This window comes from Cryptococcus neoformans (genome assembly GCF_000091045.1).
Source record: "Cryptococcus neoformans var. neoformans JEC21 chromosome 4 sequence".
Taxonomy (NCBI): Eukaryota; Fungi; Basidiomycota; class Tremellomycetes; order Tremellales; family Cryptococcaceae; genus Cryptococcus; species Cryptococcus deneoformans.
Genome location: NC_006686.1, coordinates 781,431 through 797,350, shown reverse-complemented (window position 1 = coordinate 797,350; position 15,920 = coordinate 781,431). Strand labels below are relative to the sequence as shown.

The 15,920-nt window shown below is 47.6% G+C and overlaps 5 protein-coding genes across 6 annotated transcripts; 3 read left to right on the top strand and 2 right to left on the bottom strand.

Moving 5' to 3' along the window:
* The first annotated feature begins 87 nt into the window (after positions 1-87).
* CND02930 (chromosome associated protein, putative) lies at positions 88-4,803 on the top strand. Its single transcript, XM_570201.1, has 18 exons — positions 88-157; positions 208-232; positions 288-330; positions 386-444; positions 493-615; positions 668-846; positions 900-1,017; positions 1,068-1,324; positions 1,378-1,664; positions 1,719-2,036; positions 2,092-2,191; positions 2,244-2,380; positions 2,452-2,653; positions 2,705-3,485; positions 3,532-3,779; positions 3,829-4,131; positions 4,183-4,438; positions 4,497-4,803. Exons 1-18 carry the CDS (start codon positions 155-157, stop codon positions 4,682-4,684), a joined length of 3,627 nt encoding a protein of 1,208 aa, XP_570201.1. The 5' UTR covers positions 88-154; the 3' UTR covers positions 4,685-4,803.
* On the bottom strand, positions 4,776-5,894 carry CND02920 (hypothetical protein). Its single transcript, XM_570203.2, has one exon. It carries the CDS (start codon positions 5,889-5,891, stop codon positions 4,920-4,922), a length of 972 nt encoding a protein of 323 aa, XP_570203.2. The 5' UTR covers positions 5,892-5,894; the 3' UTR covers positions 4,776-4,919.
* A 141-nt stretch (positions 5,895-6,035) lies between these two features.
* Positions 6,036-8,495, top strand: CND02910 (D-erythro-sphingosine kinase, putative). The gene is made up of 10 exons (XM_570205.2): positions 6,036-6,201; positions 6,265-6,480; positions 6,536-6,664; positions 6,729-6,786; positions 6,850-6,962; positions 7,018-7,101; positions 7,151-7,781; positions 7,842-8,020; positions 8,077-8,133; positions 8,191-8,495. The coding sequence occupies exons 1-10, from the start codon at positions 6,093-6,095 to the stop codon at positions 8,313-8,315; spliced, it is 1,701 nt and encodes a 566-aa protein (XP_570205.1). The 5' UTR covers positions 6,036-6,092; the 3' UTR covers positions 8,316-8,495.
* On the bottom strand, positions 8,363-12,169 carry CND02900 (glutamine-fructose-6-phosphate transaminase (isomerizing), putative). 2 transcript variants are annotated; one of them, XM_024658481.1, is made up of 11 exons: positions 12,133-12,169; positions 11,921-12,081; positions 11,256-11,288; positions 11,098-11,205; positions 10,588-11,033; positions 10,383-10,536; positions 9,323-10,330; positions 9,216-9,277; positions 9,019-9,160; positions 8,843-8,965; positions 8,363-8,795 (listed from the first exon to the last, which is right to left on the bottom strand). In XM_024658481.1, exons 3-11 carry the CDS (start codon positions 11,260-11,262, stop codon positions 8,725-8,727), a joined length of 2,121 nt encoding a protein of 706 aa, XP_024514335.1. In that variant the 5' UTR covers positions 11,263-11,288; positions 11,921-12,081; positions 12,133-12,169; the 3' UTR covers positions 8,363-8,724. The 2 variants fall into 2 exon arrangements, with proteins under 2 accessions (XP_024514335.1, XP_570206.1); XM_570206.2 differs by having other exon boundaries at positions 11,921-12,169.
* A 376-nt stretch (positions 12,170-12,545) lies between these two features.
* Positions 12,546-15,627, top strand: CND02890 (DNA supercoiling, putative). The gene is made up of 8 exons (XM_570462.2): positions 12,546-12,951; positions 13,013-13,821; positions 13,877-14,173; positions 14,223-14,511; positions 14,562-14,832; positions 14,884-15,008; positions 15,067-15,270; positions 15,325-15,627. Exons 1-8 carry the CDS (start codon positions 12,599-12,601, stop codon positions 15,431-15,433), a joined length of 2,457 nt encoding a protein of 818 aa, XP_570462.1. The 5' UTR covers positions 12,546-12,598; the 3' UTR covers positions 15,434-15,627.
* The last annotated feature ends 293 nt before the right edge of the window (positions 15,628-15,920 follow it).

Here is a 15,920-nt window from a genome sequence, read left to right as displayed (position 1 = left end):
AAGAAGTAGCTGACGCGACTTTCGGAAGTGAGAAACATGAGCGCGATCTGACACTTCGTCCCAGTCGCGTTGCTGAGTAGGTTCCCCACCTGATTTCCCCATTTCTTTCAACCCATCTACAGCCTTCGCCCTCTCTGTGGCCTACACATAGAACATGGCAAGTGGAGACACATACAGTAGAGCACAATGCTGACTTCTTATCGCCAGTATATCAAAACAATAACCATTCAAGGTGCGTTGCAGTCTGCCATTGATCTTAGCAAAGCGACTACTAATGCGCATGACAGGTTTCAAATCTTACAGAGATCAAGTGGCTGTAGATCCATTCTCGTGAGATATTCCGGTGGTAATTCAGTATGAGATTTTATTACTGACCGATCATCAGACCTGGACACAATGTTGTGGTTGGTCGAAATGGTAGTGGAAAATCAAACTTTTTCTCCGGTAAGCTTCTTCTCACTGAATGAGGCCTGGCCTAAACTCTGCCTGTAGCTATACGATTTGTACTGTCTGATCAATATACCAAATTGAGTCGAGAAGAAAGGCAGCGTTTGCTACATGAAGGAACGAGTACAAGTACGACACTTTCTGCTTATGTCGAGATTGTCTTTGACAGTATGTCCGCTTTATCTTCAGAATGGCTTGCCTAAGCTGAAAATTTATCTAGATTCTGATGGGCGCTTCCCGACTGGTCGACAGGAACTTGTGCTTCGCCGAACAATTGGTCTTAAGAAAGATGAATATTCCCTGGATAGAAAGAGCGCTAGCAAGTCGGAAGTGGATCAGCTATTGGAAAGTGCCGGCTTCTCAAAGGCTAATCCCTATTATATTGTTCCTCAAGGAAGGGTGTGTAAATAGATTTGTTTCATCGAAAAGTAAGGCTGCTGACGAGATATCAGATCACGCATCTGACGAATATGAATGATCGAGAACGGCTCAGACTGTTAAAGGATGTGGCAGGGACAGAGGTCTACGAGCAGAAGAGGGCTGAGTCAACCAGAATTATGGAAGAGACCGGTGCGTTCTAGTACCCTTCATGTTCTGTACAAACTAAATTCTCGTATTAGACGGGAAGCGAGACAAGATTCTTGAGCTTCTCACTACCATCGAGGACCGACTACGAGAACTGGAAGAAGAAAAGGAGGAACTCAAAGAGTACCAAGAGAAAGACCGAGAAAGGCGCTGCTTGGAGTACGCGTTGCATCAGAGAGAACTGGAAGATGTTACCAATGCTCTGGATGAGATTGAGGCAGAAAGGAGACAAGACATACACAATAGTAACGAGAAGAGAAAGGAATTCAATGATCGAGAGGACGAAATCCAGGTCTGTTCTTCTCGTTAATTGCAGTGATTCGCTCTTCTAACTGTAGTTAACAGCGCTACGAGGAAGCTCTTACTGCGGCTAAGCATTCTTTGTCGACTACACAAGCTTCGCTTAGGCAGTATGAAACCGAGCGGGCGGATTTAGTGCGTAACAAAACAGAACTGGAATGCGTTATCGCCGATTTCGAGACTGCTGGTCAAGTGGGAGAGCATAGGAGGGCAGAGTTAGCTGAAGAGCTGGAAGTGATGCAACAGAAGGTAGATGAGGCAACCGCGAGATTGGAGGACCTGGTGCAAGAAGCTGAACAGAGGATTGGGGAGGAAAAAGCCGCAAGAGAAGCGTAAGTTGCTGTTTCATGTTCTGCTGTCCTGAAGAACTAATTTTGCTGCCATAGGCTTGAACCTACACAATCCAAACTCTCTGTATTGTTCGCCAAACAGGGACGAGCGCAGCAATTCGCAACCCAGGCTGCCCGAGATAAGTATCTCAAAGACGAAATTAAAGCTCTCAAAGAGCATGAGAAGAATCAAGGAAAACGGGTGGAGATCCTGCAAAAGGAGGTGGCGGGTGCGAAGGAACAATTGGCACAGCTTTCGGCCAAGTCTGAACAGCAGGTCCAGGGCGAGAATGATAGGAGAGAGAACTTGAAAAAAATGAACGAGGAGATTGCACAACTGCAAAGGAACATTGCGGGTATGCATGAGCAGAAAAAGTAAGTTTTTTTTTACCCTAGTCTGCCAATTGAAGGTTATTAAGGTGATTTGAAGGGAGCTGTGGCGGGAAGAGGGCAAGTTGGCTCAGACTGAGGTCAATGCGAAGAGTGAAATGGAGGCCGCCGAGCGTTCACTGATGGGCATGATGAACAAAGTAAGGAAAGCATGGCTTGTCATCGGAAGACGTGGCGCTGAACAGACATCAGGACACGAGCAATGGTTTAAGGGCTGTTCGACAAATTGCGAAGCGACTGAACCTTGATGGCGTCTTTGGACCTCTCTACGATCTTTTTGAAGTTTCTGATAAATACAAAACCGCCGTGGAGGTGACCTCTGGTAACAGGTTGGTTTTCTTTTTTCTTTTTCTTGGTGAACTCACTCCTGAACCGAACCATATTAATCTCTGTTTGTCAGCTTGTTCCACGTTGTTGTGGATAATGATGAGACTGCCAGCAAGCTACTTGACGTTATGAATCGCGAAAAGAGTGGTCGAGTGACTTTTATGCCCCTCAATCGTCTTAAAAGTCATAGCGTCAACTATCCCAAAGCTAACGATGCTATACCAATGATTCAAAAGTTACAATTTGACAGGGAGTATGTCATGGCATTTGAGCAAGTACGTATTTTGGGCCGTGCATATGCACCATTCCATGCTGAACATCTATAGGTATTTGGTCGAACCATCATTTGTGAAGATCTTCAAACCGCTGCCCATTATACCCGATCCCATGGTCTGAACGCCGTTACCATTGAAGGTGATCGAGTTGATCGCAAAGGTGCTTTGACTGGCGGTTATCACGATGTTCGACGTTCACGCCTCGATGCTGTCAAAGCCGCAAAGAAATGGCGAACCGCATACGAAACAGACCACGCGCGTCATGCAGAGGTGAAAGCTGCGCTGCAAAATATCGAACAGGAGGTCACAAGGACCATGGGTCAAGTACAAGCACTTGAGGCGAAGAAAAGGCACATGTCAGATGGGGGAGAGGGCTCATTCAAGCTACTTACGTTACCGGCAAGGGATCTAGACCAGGCAAGAGATAGGGTAGCGAGATTAGAGTTTAGTCTGGAAGAAGCTGAGGGAGCATCGAGGGATGCTAAAGCCAAGAGAGCAAGCTATGAGGAGGAGCTCAGGACTCCTATGAGGCAAAACTTGACGGATGAAGAGTTGAGGGAGTTGGAAACCTTGACACAGAATGCGGAAGCCCAGAAAAAGTTGCTGTTTGAGGCAACCCAGAACAGAGCAAAGGCAGTAGGAGAGCGTAATCGGTTAGAAATCGAGCTTTCGGAGAATCTTCGGCGAAAGAGACAGGAGCTACGAGGCAAACTTGATCGATTGGAAGGTGAAGCGGGTAATGGGGAATTGCAGTCTGGGGAGGTGGAATTGCGAAGGAGCGAGCTCAGGAATCTCGTGCGCGATATTGAGCAGCTTGAGGAAAAAGTTTCTGGTAAGTATCCCGCTCTAGAAGCAACGTCGCTGAACTTTGTATCCAGAGTCTGAGGGCCGTGTTGGAGAATTAAACTCTGAAATCTCCAAAATCTCGGAGAATCTCGAGCGTGTACAAACTCAGCAGATGGAAAATACTCGAGCCATAATGCGTGTTCAAAAAAATGCTGAGCGTTATCTTACCAAACGACAGACCCTCATCAACAGGAAAGAAGAGTGCAATAATGCGATTCGGGATTTGGGTGTTTTACCGGAGGAAGCATTCTCAAAGTATATTGACCAAAGGTCAGATAAGGTAGGTCATGTCATCAAATAGACCGGGATAGGATTTGACATCGCTACAGATTATCAAGAGACTTCACAAGGTGAACGACGGTCTCAAGAAATTTGCCCATGTCAATAAAAAGGCGTTTGAGCAATATAGCAATTTCACGAAGCAGCGCGACGAATTAATGGATCGTCGAGATGAGCTCGATCAATCGGCTATCAAAATTGAAGAACTTATTGAGACTCTTGATCAACGTAAGGATGAGGCAATTGAAAGAACATTCAAGCAAGTGTCCAAGTACTTTGAAGAGGTATTTGAGACATTGGTCCCATTAGGGAAAGGAGAGTTAATAATGCAGAAGAAGACGGATGGTTTCATTGTGAGTATTGAAGGTGATTGATATTTTTAGCAAAACTAAGAGGAACCGCAGGAAGAAGAATCAGAAGAGTCTTTGGAGCAAGGAAGAGAGAAAAGTGACATTGACAGCTATACTGGCGTCTCCATTCGCGTTTCCTTCAACTCGAAGCATGATGAGGGTCAGCGCATCCAGCAGCTGTCTGGAGGTCAAAAGTCTCTTGTGGCTCTCGCCCTGGTTTTCGCCATCCAAAAGTGCGATCCTGCACCTTTCTACCTATTTGACGAAATCGATGCAAACTTGGATGCGCAATATCGTACCGCAGTAGCAAGTGAGCAACGTTCCTTTTTTGGCTCTTCCTCTACCAGTATTGATCAGAATGGCTTTAGCCATGATACATACGCTTTCCACCAGCGCACAGTTTATCACGACTACGTTCAAGTCTGAAATGCTTGCTCAGGCTGATAAATTTTACGGTGTCTTCTTCGATAAACAAAAGGTCAGTACGATAAAGGTGATTGAAAAGGAGGAGGCCAGCGACTTTGTAGAAACCGCCGCGCAAGTCGGACAGTTGTGATCGAGATAGAATCACCGTTAGAGTAAAAGGGAGTAAAGAGAGAGCACATAATGAGGTTTCTGTAAATTTACGCTTTGGAAGTCGGATTATCGGTTGTAATTATTTGCATCATGCACTGCCATGGTCATCCATGGCCGTCCCATCATTTTTTATATATGCTACTGACGGCTATTGAGCGTGACTTGGTACAATTAAAAATCACTCAACCCGAAGTATAACAATTATTTGTTTGGAGCTAAATACACCTCGGCCACATCCCCTCTCCTACCAGAGCCGCAACACCACCTGCAGTCATAACTTCTCTCAGCCATTTCCTAGCATCTTCCACTTCACATGCTGCAATTCTGACTACTCCCGCCTGCAGCTTGCCATCTATCTCACTAAAACTCCATGCCAAACCTGGAGGCTCCTTCAGCTGGAACTGCCGAGAATGATCGGAGAGATACGCGAGATACGAGAAAAGGGTGGTAAAATGGGGACCAAGGATTAGAATAGTGGCGTAGACATTGTATGGCGACAGTTGGTTTGCGATAGGAGACAGAGAGCCGCCAGCATTCAAAGCAAAATGGGAATTATCGAGCACCATGCGTTCCCTCATGATTCTCTCATCTCCTACCCAAATCTCGTTCGTTGACCCGTAGCTATCCATGCTCCAAATCTCCTCATCAACTTCTTGCGGCCTTTGCCCTCGGCCTGAATTGACCCAATCAAGAATGAGAACTGATGCCGTCCTATCTGCAGGAAGGACGAAGCGCTGGGTCTGGGAGTAGATAGATGCGCGGAAGGGGGAAACAGATTCAGGTAAGAGGAGTAAGAAGGATGATGAGGAAAGACGTATGTGCATCCTCTGGCGTGTGAGGTTGGGGTCTGAAGATGGCGGAGAGGTATGCAAGTGGGAAAGCGGGCGAAGGCCTGGACGACGCTTGTATACTTTGGTGGTGCCCTGGGTGAGCATGACGAGCCCACACCCCGGGTCAAGCACCACGCTTAGACTGACGAGATCGCCAGCCACAAGGCCTCCGCCATAGGCAAGAGTGTAGAGGACGGCGAAGTTTGAGGGCTGTGAAGGGAGCGGAATTGGGGAGAGGAGTTTGAGCGGGTATGCTGCGAGGCGGGTGGAGAAGCTCGGGTGTGCGTTGGAGGCGGAGAGGTGCACCCGGCCTTCTCCTGCCAGAAGGCGGGGGGGGTTCCGCAGCGGGGCTTTCATCGGCGGGGGCATATCAGATACACTTCCTACTCTTCCCCCCGACTTGGATCTCCTCTGCAGGCTCTTCCTAAAACCATGACGTCGCCACTTTCCATAGCCCTCGGCCATTGTCCCTCCCCACCATACATCCCGTAGATAAATACCGCCAGCCACAATCTGACACCCGTACATGGATGGACAGCCCACCTCTACACCCCCACAATGCGTCCTCCACACCACCTCCCCGTCATCCTCCACAATAACAACCGTGGCCTGCTCATCATCCAGCCGTCCACTCTCGACGTGCTCCAGCTCTCGGGCGATGGCCCGCGTAAGCAAAATCTCCTATACAAGCGTTCGCTCTCCATGAATTTGTACTGACTTGGAATTACAGCTCCCAAGCGGCTACTCACGTGCCCTCTGACGAACTTTCTCAAGGCATATCTCGCCCCTGCTCCTGAGAACTCAGCACGGCGGCTGGACCTGCATTGTCTAGGAGGGGGCATGGGCACGCAGCTGAAACTCGTCAAACTTCATGTATTGGTGGAACCCATCAACATACCAGAAACGAATGAGTGGATAAGAATGCTAATGGAGGCAGCTTATGGCTGTGTGTCCCTCTTTTGTCTCCGCTCGAACTATAGAGTGCTGATCACACTCACCAGCGATCAAGCCCTTCAGAAATGTTTTGATCTTGGTCAACCCCGTAGGCGGAAAGGGTAAAGCAAAGGATATAGTACAAGATACTGTTATTCCTATACTTGAAGCAGCGGGAACAACTGTAACCGTCAAAGGTAATCCACCAGGCATCTCCCAGGCTCCTATCGTTGAAACGCAGAGCTGAAATGTATATTCCAGAAACTACTCACAGGCTACATGCCGAAGAGATTGCAAGTTCTATGGATCTGATATACGAGTAAGCAGGCTAAATCTTACGAGTCACCAACACTCTGCGCTCGTCTAACCAATAATAATTAAGTGTGATTGTCACTGCCTCTGGAGACGGTCTTGTTTATGAGGTTGTCAACGGCCTTGCATCCCGCTCAGACGCCCGCAAGGCGTTGCTGACGCCTATCGCTCCCATCCCAACAGGTAAATTTTGGAATTCCTCGCACAACAGAAAAATACATTTGACCTCTCTAGCTAGGTTCAGCCAATGCTGTCTGCACAAACTTATTCGGCGTTAAGGACACTTTCAACATACCTTTAGCTGTACTCAACATTATCAAAGGTGAGATCCAAGCTTCCAGTAAAACGCATAGACCTAAATGGCATTTTAGGATGTAACCTCCCCATTGATCTTTGCTCCGTCCTTATCCTCCCATCCATGACCCGACGCTTCGCTTTCCTTTCTCAGGCAATTGGTCTCATGGTAGATCTCGACATTGGTACAGAAAATCTCAGGTGGATGGGGGATACCCGCTTTTTAGTTGGGTTTCTTAAAGGAATAGCGAACAATAAGGGCGCTCGTTGTCGATTGAGGCTCAAAGTTGTCGAAGACGACAAGCAGAACATGGCTAAAAAGGCAAAGGAACGGACACAGCAAGGGACGACGGAGGGTGCTGTTACTCCGTTGATCAACGGGACGAGAAATATGAGCGTGGACGGTGAGACGCCGGTCTCTACGAACGATAATATCATCGGCGAGCACGAACCCTCAGCAGTTATCGGAGAACCTATATCATCTGCCAGCCACACACCACCAAAGCCTGCCAACGCTAATTATGTCCCGGACCACGGTCCTATTCCAGATGCTCTGCCACTGAAACACGATGAGACTTGGCTAACTATTGAGAGTCTCCCGAAGAAGTCATCCATCAAGCCCAAAAAGTCTATTCAGAGTTTGAAGGCACTACGCAAGGCTTCAGCACAAAACAAGTGGGTTGACGGACAAGAGATTCTATATTTCTAGTATGTGTCCACAACTCTTAAAAGTCCGCGATACAGATGCCAATGCCTAACTCTCCGCAGTGCTGGAATGATGCGTTGGGTGGCTCGAGATCTGATGCAATGGCCTGTCTCCATCCCAGGAGATGGCCTGATAGATGTAGTTGTCCAAAGCGTAGTACCGAGGCTGACTATGGCAAATGCGATTGCCGGCGCCGAAAAAGGAGAGACATATTGGATGGATTGCCAGTACTACTACAAGGGTGAGCGTGCCTTCTTCGGATGGACGTAAAGTTTCTGCTGGGTTGACAGAGCGCAGTTTCACAGTTCATCGCAGAGAACTTGGACACGGAGAATCAACCACTTTTTACCATCGGTAAGTTACCTCTACCCTATCGTTCTGTTACAGACCCTTTTTGACCTTGTCGTATAGATGGCGAAGCCTTCCCCTTTGAATCGTTCCATGTCGAGGTACATACTCGAGTTGCCAATCTTCTTAGCCTAAACGGAGACTTTTTCACCTCCGATTTCTTGAAGAAGCCCACTGGAAAGAGTTAAGGCCGTCGCACATAAATTTCAAGGTTAGAGTATATTTGTATTGTGAAAAGGCTGCATGAACACCCACAGTACGAACGCCAGTCATTATACACCATCGTTTAAGCATCAGCACCTTGCTCATCTTTCGTCTTTCAATATATTCAAATGACGAGTAACGTACATGGACCAATGCAAAAACGATATTTGTATTTAAGACTTCATTATGTACATACCAAAAAATGCGCGCGAATCATGAAGCAGAAGAGTGGGACAAAGGACTATACGTTCCTGCTGTGCCCAGAGTATATAAAAACAGTTCAAGCAATAGCGAGAGACGTAGAATAGTATATGGGTCATCGTGAGCCAAAATGAGGGTCTTAATGTGGGATTAATAAAAACGGAAGGAAAAAAGTCCTATGAACAGTCCATGTTACTCGGTAGTCACCGACTTCGCGAGATTTCGGGGGAAATCGACATCGACGCCGTTCATCACGGCAAGGTCTGAAAGGTTGTTAGAATGAATTATTTCAACTAGAGATGGAACTCACGGTAAGATAAAAGCTGGAGAGGAATGACATTGATTAAGCCTTGAAGACAATCGACAGTCTGAGGAACCCGGATGACCTTGGCGTTGTCGTTGACAGTGTCATCGTCCTCGTTGCAGATGATAACTAACCATCGTAAGCTTCGTCAAGGCAATAAAAGCAGCTGAAGGAAAACTCACTGGGTCGACCCTTTCGAGCTGTAACTTGGGCAAGCGCAGACTGAACCTTGGGATACAAAGAGTCTCGAGTCATGATGAAAATGACAGGAAGGTGCTCATCAACCAGTGCAAGAGGTCCATGCTTGAGTTCACCGGCTAAAATCTAGTAGGAAGCGTCAGACGATTTGAGTCTTTCTGCATAATAAACAGCGACTTACGCCTTCAGAATGCATATAAGAAACCTCTTTGATTTTAAGTGCACCCTCCAAGCAGGTAGCGTCTAGATAATGTCAGCAAAGATCACAATAAGTTGCGCTGAACTCACATTGATAACCACGACCCATGATCAGCAAACTCTTCTCTTTGGACAACATATCCTTAGCCATCTGTTGCAGCACTTTGTCCATGGCCAAAACCTTTCGAATCTGGGCAGGAATGTCGTGTAACCCATCGATGATTTGCTGCCTCCTTGCTGTCTTGGTGATGGAGTCATCTGACAATTGCACCGCAATCATGACAAGTGCAACATACTGCGAGGTGTATGCTTTGGTGGAAGCCACACCAATTTCGGGGCCAGCGTTGATGTGAACACCAGAGTGTGTTTCACGGGAGAGAGTGGAGCCCACGGCATTTACAACACCAAGACAAAGAGCACCACGTTCGAGACAGTATCGCATAGCGAGAATGGTGTCGGCTGTTTCACCTGATTGAGAAACAAAGATGGCAACATCGTCTCGGAATACAGGAGTTCTGCGATCAAGGAAGTCAGAGGCAAGTTCGACAGCGACGGGAATATCGGTCAGCTCCTCAAAGACAGGTCGAACAGCGATACAAGAGTGGTAGCTAGTACCACAGGCGACAAAGATCAACCTCCTGCCTCTTCGGATGACAGGCAGGTATGCTTTGAGACCGCCAAGCATGATGGACCGAGTGTCGAAGTTGACTCGCCCGCGCATAGTGTTCACAACCGACTCGGGCTGTTCGTAAATCTCCTTCTGCATGAAGTGGTCATACTGACCCTTCATAATGGCCGCAAGTTCGATCTCTAGATGCTCGATGGCACGTACAGAAGAAACGGTATCGTCGCGACGGAGGCGGTGGATGTGAAGCTCGCCTTCGGCGATGTGGGCGATGTCGTCATCTTCAAGATACAATACACGCTTAGTGTGCTCGATGACAGCACTAGCATCGGACGCTACGAAAAACTCAATGGGCTGGGGCATGCCATCTTCAGAGAGGAAAGCGCGAGACTGGGATCGGCGAAGTTTGGGACCAGGGCCCTCGGCAACAGCAGCCGGTACAGCAAGGAGACCACTGGCATCCACGTCATTCACTGCTTCAACGTAAGCATAAACATTAGAAAGGAGAGAAAAGCGTTGACCTACCTCGTTCCTCAGCAGTGGGCAACTCAACATCAACAAAATCAACTTTAAGCTTCCTGTCTGTCTTAACACCGATCAAAAGAGGAGAGCCGCGTCGTGCAGCAACAATCTCATCGGGGAAATGAGTAGATTTGAACACGAATGCGAAGGACCCTTCCTATAACAGAGTTAGCTATATAACAAAATGAAGTGTCTAATATCTACGCACAAGCTCCTTCACGACAGTCTTGATAAGCTCCGTGAAGTTGAGCCGCTTGTTGGGCTGACTATCCCAGACATATTTACAAAGCACAGCAACGACTTCGGTGTCGGTGTCACTGTGGAAAGTATAGCCGCGCTTGAGAAGAACAAGCTTGAGCTCCTTATAGTTGGTAATGATACCATTATGGACCAAGCTGAACTCGGTTTGCACGTCGCTGACGTGAGGGTGACAGTTACCAGGACTGGGAACACCGTGAGTAGCCCAGCGGGTATGTGCCATCGAGGTCTGGCTGAGGAAAACCTTGGACATATCAACCTTCTCCTTCGAGGGCGCTTGACCGGGCAAGGGACAGGGGATGCCTTCGTCGATGTGCTTCCTCAGCGCAGCAACTTTACCGACTTCCTTGAAGAGAATCATAGAGGAACCTTTGCTGTCGCCATCAATTCCGATACCTGATGGGTTGCATTTTTGTTGCCATCAGCTTGTGAGGAACACTGAGAAGCGATGATGACATACCGGCACTGTCGTATCCACGATATTCAAGCCTCGCGAGACCGTTGCACAGAACATCGCAGACGTACTTGCGGTTCCTTTCGCAAAGGAAAGAGCAATAAGAGAAGATTCCTGTACGGCAAGTCAGCAGAGAACAACGTCATAGTGGACTTGATACTTGCCACACATGTGATCTTGAGTGAATGAAGGAAGAACTAAGTTAAAAGACACAAGAATGAAATCAATTAAGGTTAAAATGGAGATGGAGTGGCCAAATAGACAAGTTGAACGAGGCGTGGAACAAAACCAAAGGAGGGGTAAAGAGGCCAGTTGCGGTTGCGATGAGATGAGATGGCGGTTGATGACCCAGCAGCGAAGGAGTTTGTTTTGTTTGTGTACGTGGCGCGTTGACGGATTGACGAGGGGATGAAGCAAGCAAGCCGATCCAAGAAATGCCACACAGGGAATGGGTACACGATAAAAATGATGCGAGGTGGCGTTTGTGGCATGCACGAGTCATGACGATTGGAGGCGAAGTGAGAAAAACGGCAAGAACGAAATCGGGTCAGCATATTCTTTAACAAGCTTCAGGAAAAAGTCATGAAACAAAGGAATCACAAAGACACAACTTGTAAAAGGTGTTTGTAAATGCAAGATAGAGATTTTCGCCCATACTGATTATATACAGCATACGGCAAGATATCCAAAAGAAAACGATTGCAGCTATGCGGCGCGGCAGAATCGCTACACGGGCATAGCAAAATTCCACAAGCCACAGCGTACAGTCATGGTGCAGTCTTGCCTCTAGTCTTTCCCGGCGCACACACAAGCCAGAAACTCGACTCACAGGTGTTTAAATGTAGAGAACCGCCAAATTCTAAAGGTGTGATGTGGCAGAGAAAAAGATTGGAATGTGATGCGTTGGGGGAGGTGTTACGGGCTGGTCGAGGACACGGGGCGGGTGTTCGAGAGCAGAAAGGGCGAAGGGAGTAGATCAAGCAGAGACAGCTATGGCAGGAGTGAGAGGGAAGCGGAGGAACTGAAGAAGCGACAGCGCACAGTAGAAAGAGCTGGCTGGGAAGTGTTTATATTCGTGAGGCGGCAGAACGGGAGTGCTTTCGAATAATTCAGGATTCGCCTCGTGACCGGCCGCGCTCTGGAGTCGTCTTCCTTTTGCGGGGATTTCTCCCTTTAACATTCAGGAGTCGCAATCGTCATCGTACTTCAATTTTCAGGGAAATCCACGCGACTGTTCTCGGATGTGCATCGCATGTGATCCAGCTGCTGTGTTCGTTCTTCGCTCGTCTGCGGTTGTGGCCGCCCACCAGCCGCCGGCCGCCGCCGCCGCCGCCTCATCCTCTTAAATGCCACGTCAGAAAGCTGACTGGACTGCTCGTCGAGACGCGACGCGCCTTGCTTCCTATCCCAACATAAGACATCCCTCTATTATTCCTTCCTTTCGCCACTGGAAATTTTCTTCCATCCACATTTATCTCCCGCTCTTGCCGTTCCATCCTATTTCAACATGCTTCGGAGAACAATTCAACGTCCCAGCGAGCCGCCGCTCACCTCAGCCACTTCTGGGGGCTACGGTATCGTATCCACTCCCTTCAAGGTACCCAAATCTTCAGCACCTAAACGCGAATCAGCACTTCCAGCGCGAAAGCGGAAAGCGGTCTCGTATAAAGAAGAAGGATCCTTTGATGGCAGTGGCGATTATGAAGACAATAATGAAGGAAGGGCCAGCAAGAAAGGCAAATTTGCTATGGGTAACAAGGAGTATGGCTCCGATGGCGTGTTGGGCGATATGGCCAAATGGTGTAATAGAAAATTTCCGGTGTTTCAACCAAAAGACAAGTCAGGGGTATTTACAAAAAGGTCTGTGGCCTGTTCTCCCTTTTCCTCATTCATCTCATGATGATTGACCGGCAACCATTAGCTTCTCAATCCCAGTCATGTATTGCCCCAAGACCTCAGAACCCATAATACACTCGCTTTCCCATGCCTCTCTTGGTGCCCGCAGACATCCTACTCTTATCCCCAGGCCTCTACACAATCCTATGGACGACCATGCTATCGTTCTGTTCGATCCCACTATTGATGATAAGCCGAATCCAGAGGATATGAAGGCAGCAGAATTTCATGAAGAAATGAAGAAGAAAGAAGAATTGAACAAGGGGCCGCATAGAAGCTTGAAGGCCATCCTTGGTATTGTTGATGAAAAGAAGAATAAGCAGGTTGTCAAGGTGCCAGTTGTCATAGACCCAAGGCTTTCGAAAGTCTTGCGACCTCACCAAATCGAAGGTGTGAAATTCCTATACCGGTGCACAACCGGTCTGATTGCAGATGGAGCATGGGGATGTATCATGGCAGATGAAATGGGTCTCGGAAAAACTCTGCAATGTATCGCTCTCCTTTGGACACTTCTCAAGCAGTCGCCCGTTGCCGGGAAGCCTACGTGTGAGAAAGTTATTATCGCCTGCCCCACGTCACTCGTTGGTAATTGGGCCAATGAGCTCGTCAAATGGCTTGGAACAGGAGCGGTCAGTCCTATGGTAGTGGACGGCAAAGGGGGAAAAGCTGAGCTTATCCCCGCTGTGAGGCGGTGGGTGCAAGCACACGGCAGGAATGTCACTTTGCCTGTGATGATCGTGTCGTATGAGACTTTGCGAACTCTACAAGAAGAGTTGGCTAGTTGTGAAATTGGGCTGCTTCTTGCTGATGAGGGTCATCGGCTCAAAAACGCGGGTATGTCGATGATACGACCGGGCACCATGTGATCTTGCTTACCATCTGCGTGCAGAGACTCTTACCTTCCAAGCTCTTACCTCTCTCAAAGTCCAGCGTCGAGTCATTTTAACTGGAACACCCATACAAAACGACTTATCTGAGTATTTTGCTCTATTGAATTTTGCCAACCCAGAGTATCTTGGTTCGAAGCTTGATTTCAAAAAGAACTTTGAGTCCAAAATTCTCAGAGGGCGTGATGCCGATGCAACGGAGAAAGAAAAATTGGAAAGTGACGCGAAATTAAAAGAGCTTGGTGGACTCGTGAGCAAGTTCATCATCAGACGGACAAACGACCTGTTATCCAAATATCGTATGTGTTTCGGTATGAGGTTGTTGGACAATTTCTGACAATCATTTAGTGCCTGTCAAATACGAGCATGTCGTATTCTGTCGCCCGAGTCCCCTTCAAGCATCGCTCTACAATCTTTTCGTTACCTCCAAGGACGTCCAACGCCTCCTTCGAGGAAAAGATTCTCAACCTCTCAAGGCCATTGGTCTTCTCAGAAAGCTGGTTAATCACCCGGATCTTCTCAATCTACCCGAAGACCTTCCTGGCAGCGAAGCCTTGTTACCAGATGGGTATAACGGGAAGGGCAGGGACAGAACCGTCAACTGCCAGTATTCTGGGAAATTTGTTGTTCTTGAAAGGCGAGCATCTATACACTTGCTGTAGGCTAAGGACTGACTTAGATTTCCAGGATGCTAGACCACATAAACCACCACACAAATGACAAAATAGTACTCATCAGCAACGCTACCCAAACTCTTGACCTGATGGAGAAGCTATGTCGCAGTAAGCGGTATGGCTATCTTCGGTTAGACGGTAGCATGTCGGTCCCCAAGAGATCAAAGATTGTGGCGCAGTTCAATCAGCCCGAAAGCAAGGAATTTGTCTTTTTGCTTAGCTCCAAGGCAGGTGGATGTGGCATTAACTTAATCGGCGCCAACAGATTGGTGCTGTTTGACCCTGTGAGTGAATTCTTTCATTGGCACGAAACAGTATCCTAATTAGTGATCCAGGATTGGAACCCTGCCAGTGACCAGCAGGCTTTGGCTCGTGTCTGGCGTGATGGCCAAAAGAAAGAATGTTTTGTCTATCGATTTCAGACGACAGGTACTATTGAAGAAAAAATATTCCAACGACAGTAAGGAGTGATCTAGATCCCGGGGCTTCAAGCGGTACCACTAACAAATTCTCTACAGATGTCAAAAGCAAAATCTCTCAGCGTGCGTGGTAGACGAAGCAGAAGATACGGCCCGACATTTCACGCAGGGTGACCTACGACAACTGTTCAATTTCAACCCCGAAACTTTGTGTGATACGCACGATACATACAAATGCAAACGATGTCGAGAAGGCAAACAATTCGTCAAGGCCCAAGCCCTGCTCTATGGCGATGCCAGCACGTAAGTCTCAGCGCTTTTCTATATATTTGCCATCATACTGAGATAATTCGACAGATGGAATCATTATCCCAACGAGGAGCTCGGGAAGATGCATGACGACCTATTGAGAGCGGAATTGGGTCTCCCAGAGGTGTCATACGTCTTCCAGTACATTTCTCACTGATCCCCACATTTTCCATGTGCAGTATCTTTTCTATCCCGCTCGGTTGGTTCTACTATAATATCCAGAGTGGTGTATTGCGATATCTATCATTCTGTAGTTTTGTTGTTTTTCGTGACCCGTGATCTCTTATGTATCGTGTTCTAAAAGGCCTTATCATATATACATGTCACGGGAATATTGTTGTTGGTCACCGGTCTAGCGTTGCTGTTTGTCATGATTTAGCATGTAATCCAGTGATAATTGACTATGACAACCAAGTGTCACGATCTAAAAACAATCCTCCGGATTGAACGAGTAAACGATGATCAATCGCTCACTTGCCTACCAAGTAACAAATAAGCTCGTTATAGTTTTGAGAACAGCAGATCATTTGCTTGCTCTGTGACAGAAGTTCACAGTCGTCTATCAATGATATGATACAGGGTATAGCAGGGAGAATCGATAACAAGTGCGAACAGTAAATAATCAACGACAGAAATGGCACGCG

Excerpts from the sequence above, each read along its gene's own strand:
- CND02930 (XM_570201.1), top strand. Across the intron at positions 2,381-2,451 it reads GAGGTGACCTCTGGTAACAG|CTTGTTCCACGTTGTTGTGG; the intron begins GTTGGTTTTCTT and ends TCTGTTTGTCAG. Across the intron at positions 3,780-3,828 it reads TTGACCAAAGGTCAGATAAG|ATTATCAAGAGACTTCACAA; the intron begins GTAGGTCATGTC and ends ACATCGCTACAG.
- CND02920 (XM_570203.2), bottom strand. The coding sequence starts at position 5,891 with ATGAAAGCCCCGCTGCGGAACCCCCCCCGCCTTCTGGCAGGAGAAGGC.
- CND02910 (XM_570205.2), top strand. The coding sequence starts at position 6,093 with ATGCGTCCTCCACACCACCTCCCCGTCATCCTCCACAATAACAACCGT. Across the intron at positions 7,782-7,841 it reads CAAGAGATTCTATATTTCTA|TGCTGGAATGATGCGTTGGG; the intron begins GTATGTGTCCAC and ends AACTCTCCGCAG. Across the intron at positions 8,134-8,190 it reads TCAACCACTTTTTACCATCG|ATGGCGAAGCCTTCCCCTTT; the intron begins GTAAGTTACCTC and ends CTTGTCGTATAG.
- CND02900 (XM_570206.2), bottom strand. Across the intron at positions 10,331-10,382 it reads GCCCACTGCTGAGGAACGAG|TGAATGACGTGGATGCCAGT; the intron begins GTAGGTCAACGC and ends ACGTTGAAGCAG. Across the intron at positions 8,796-8,842 it reads TCTCCAGCTTTTATCTTACC|ACCTTGCCGTGATGAACGGC; the intron begins GTGAGTTCCATC and ends ACAACCTTTCAG.
- CND02890 (XM_570462.2), top strand. The coding sequence starts at position 12,599 with ATGCTTCGGAGAACAATTCAACGTCCCAGCGAGCCGCCGCTCACCTCA. Across the intron at positions 14,174-14,222 it reads CGACCTGTTATCCAAATATC|TGCCTGTCAAATACGAGCAT; the intron begins GTATGTGTTTCG and ends ACAATCATTTAG. Across the intron at positions 14,833-14,883 it reads GATTGGTGCTGTTTGACCCT|GATTGGAACCCTGCCAGTGA; the intron begins GTGAGTGAATTC and ends TTAGTGATCCAG.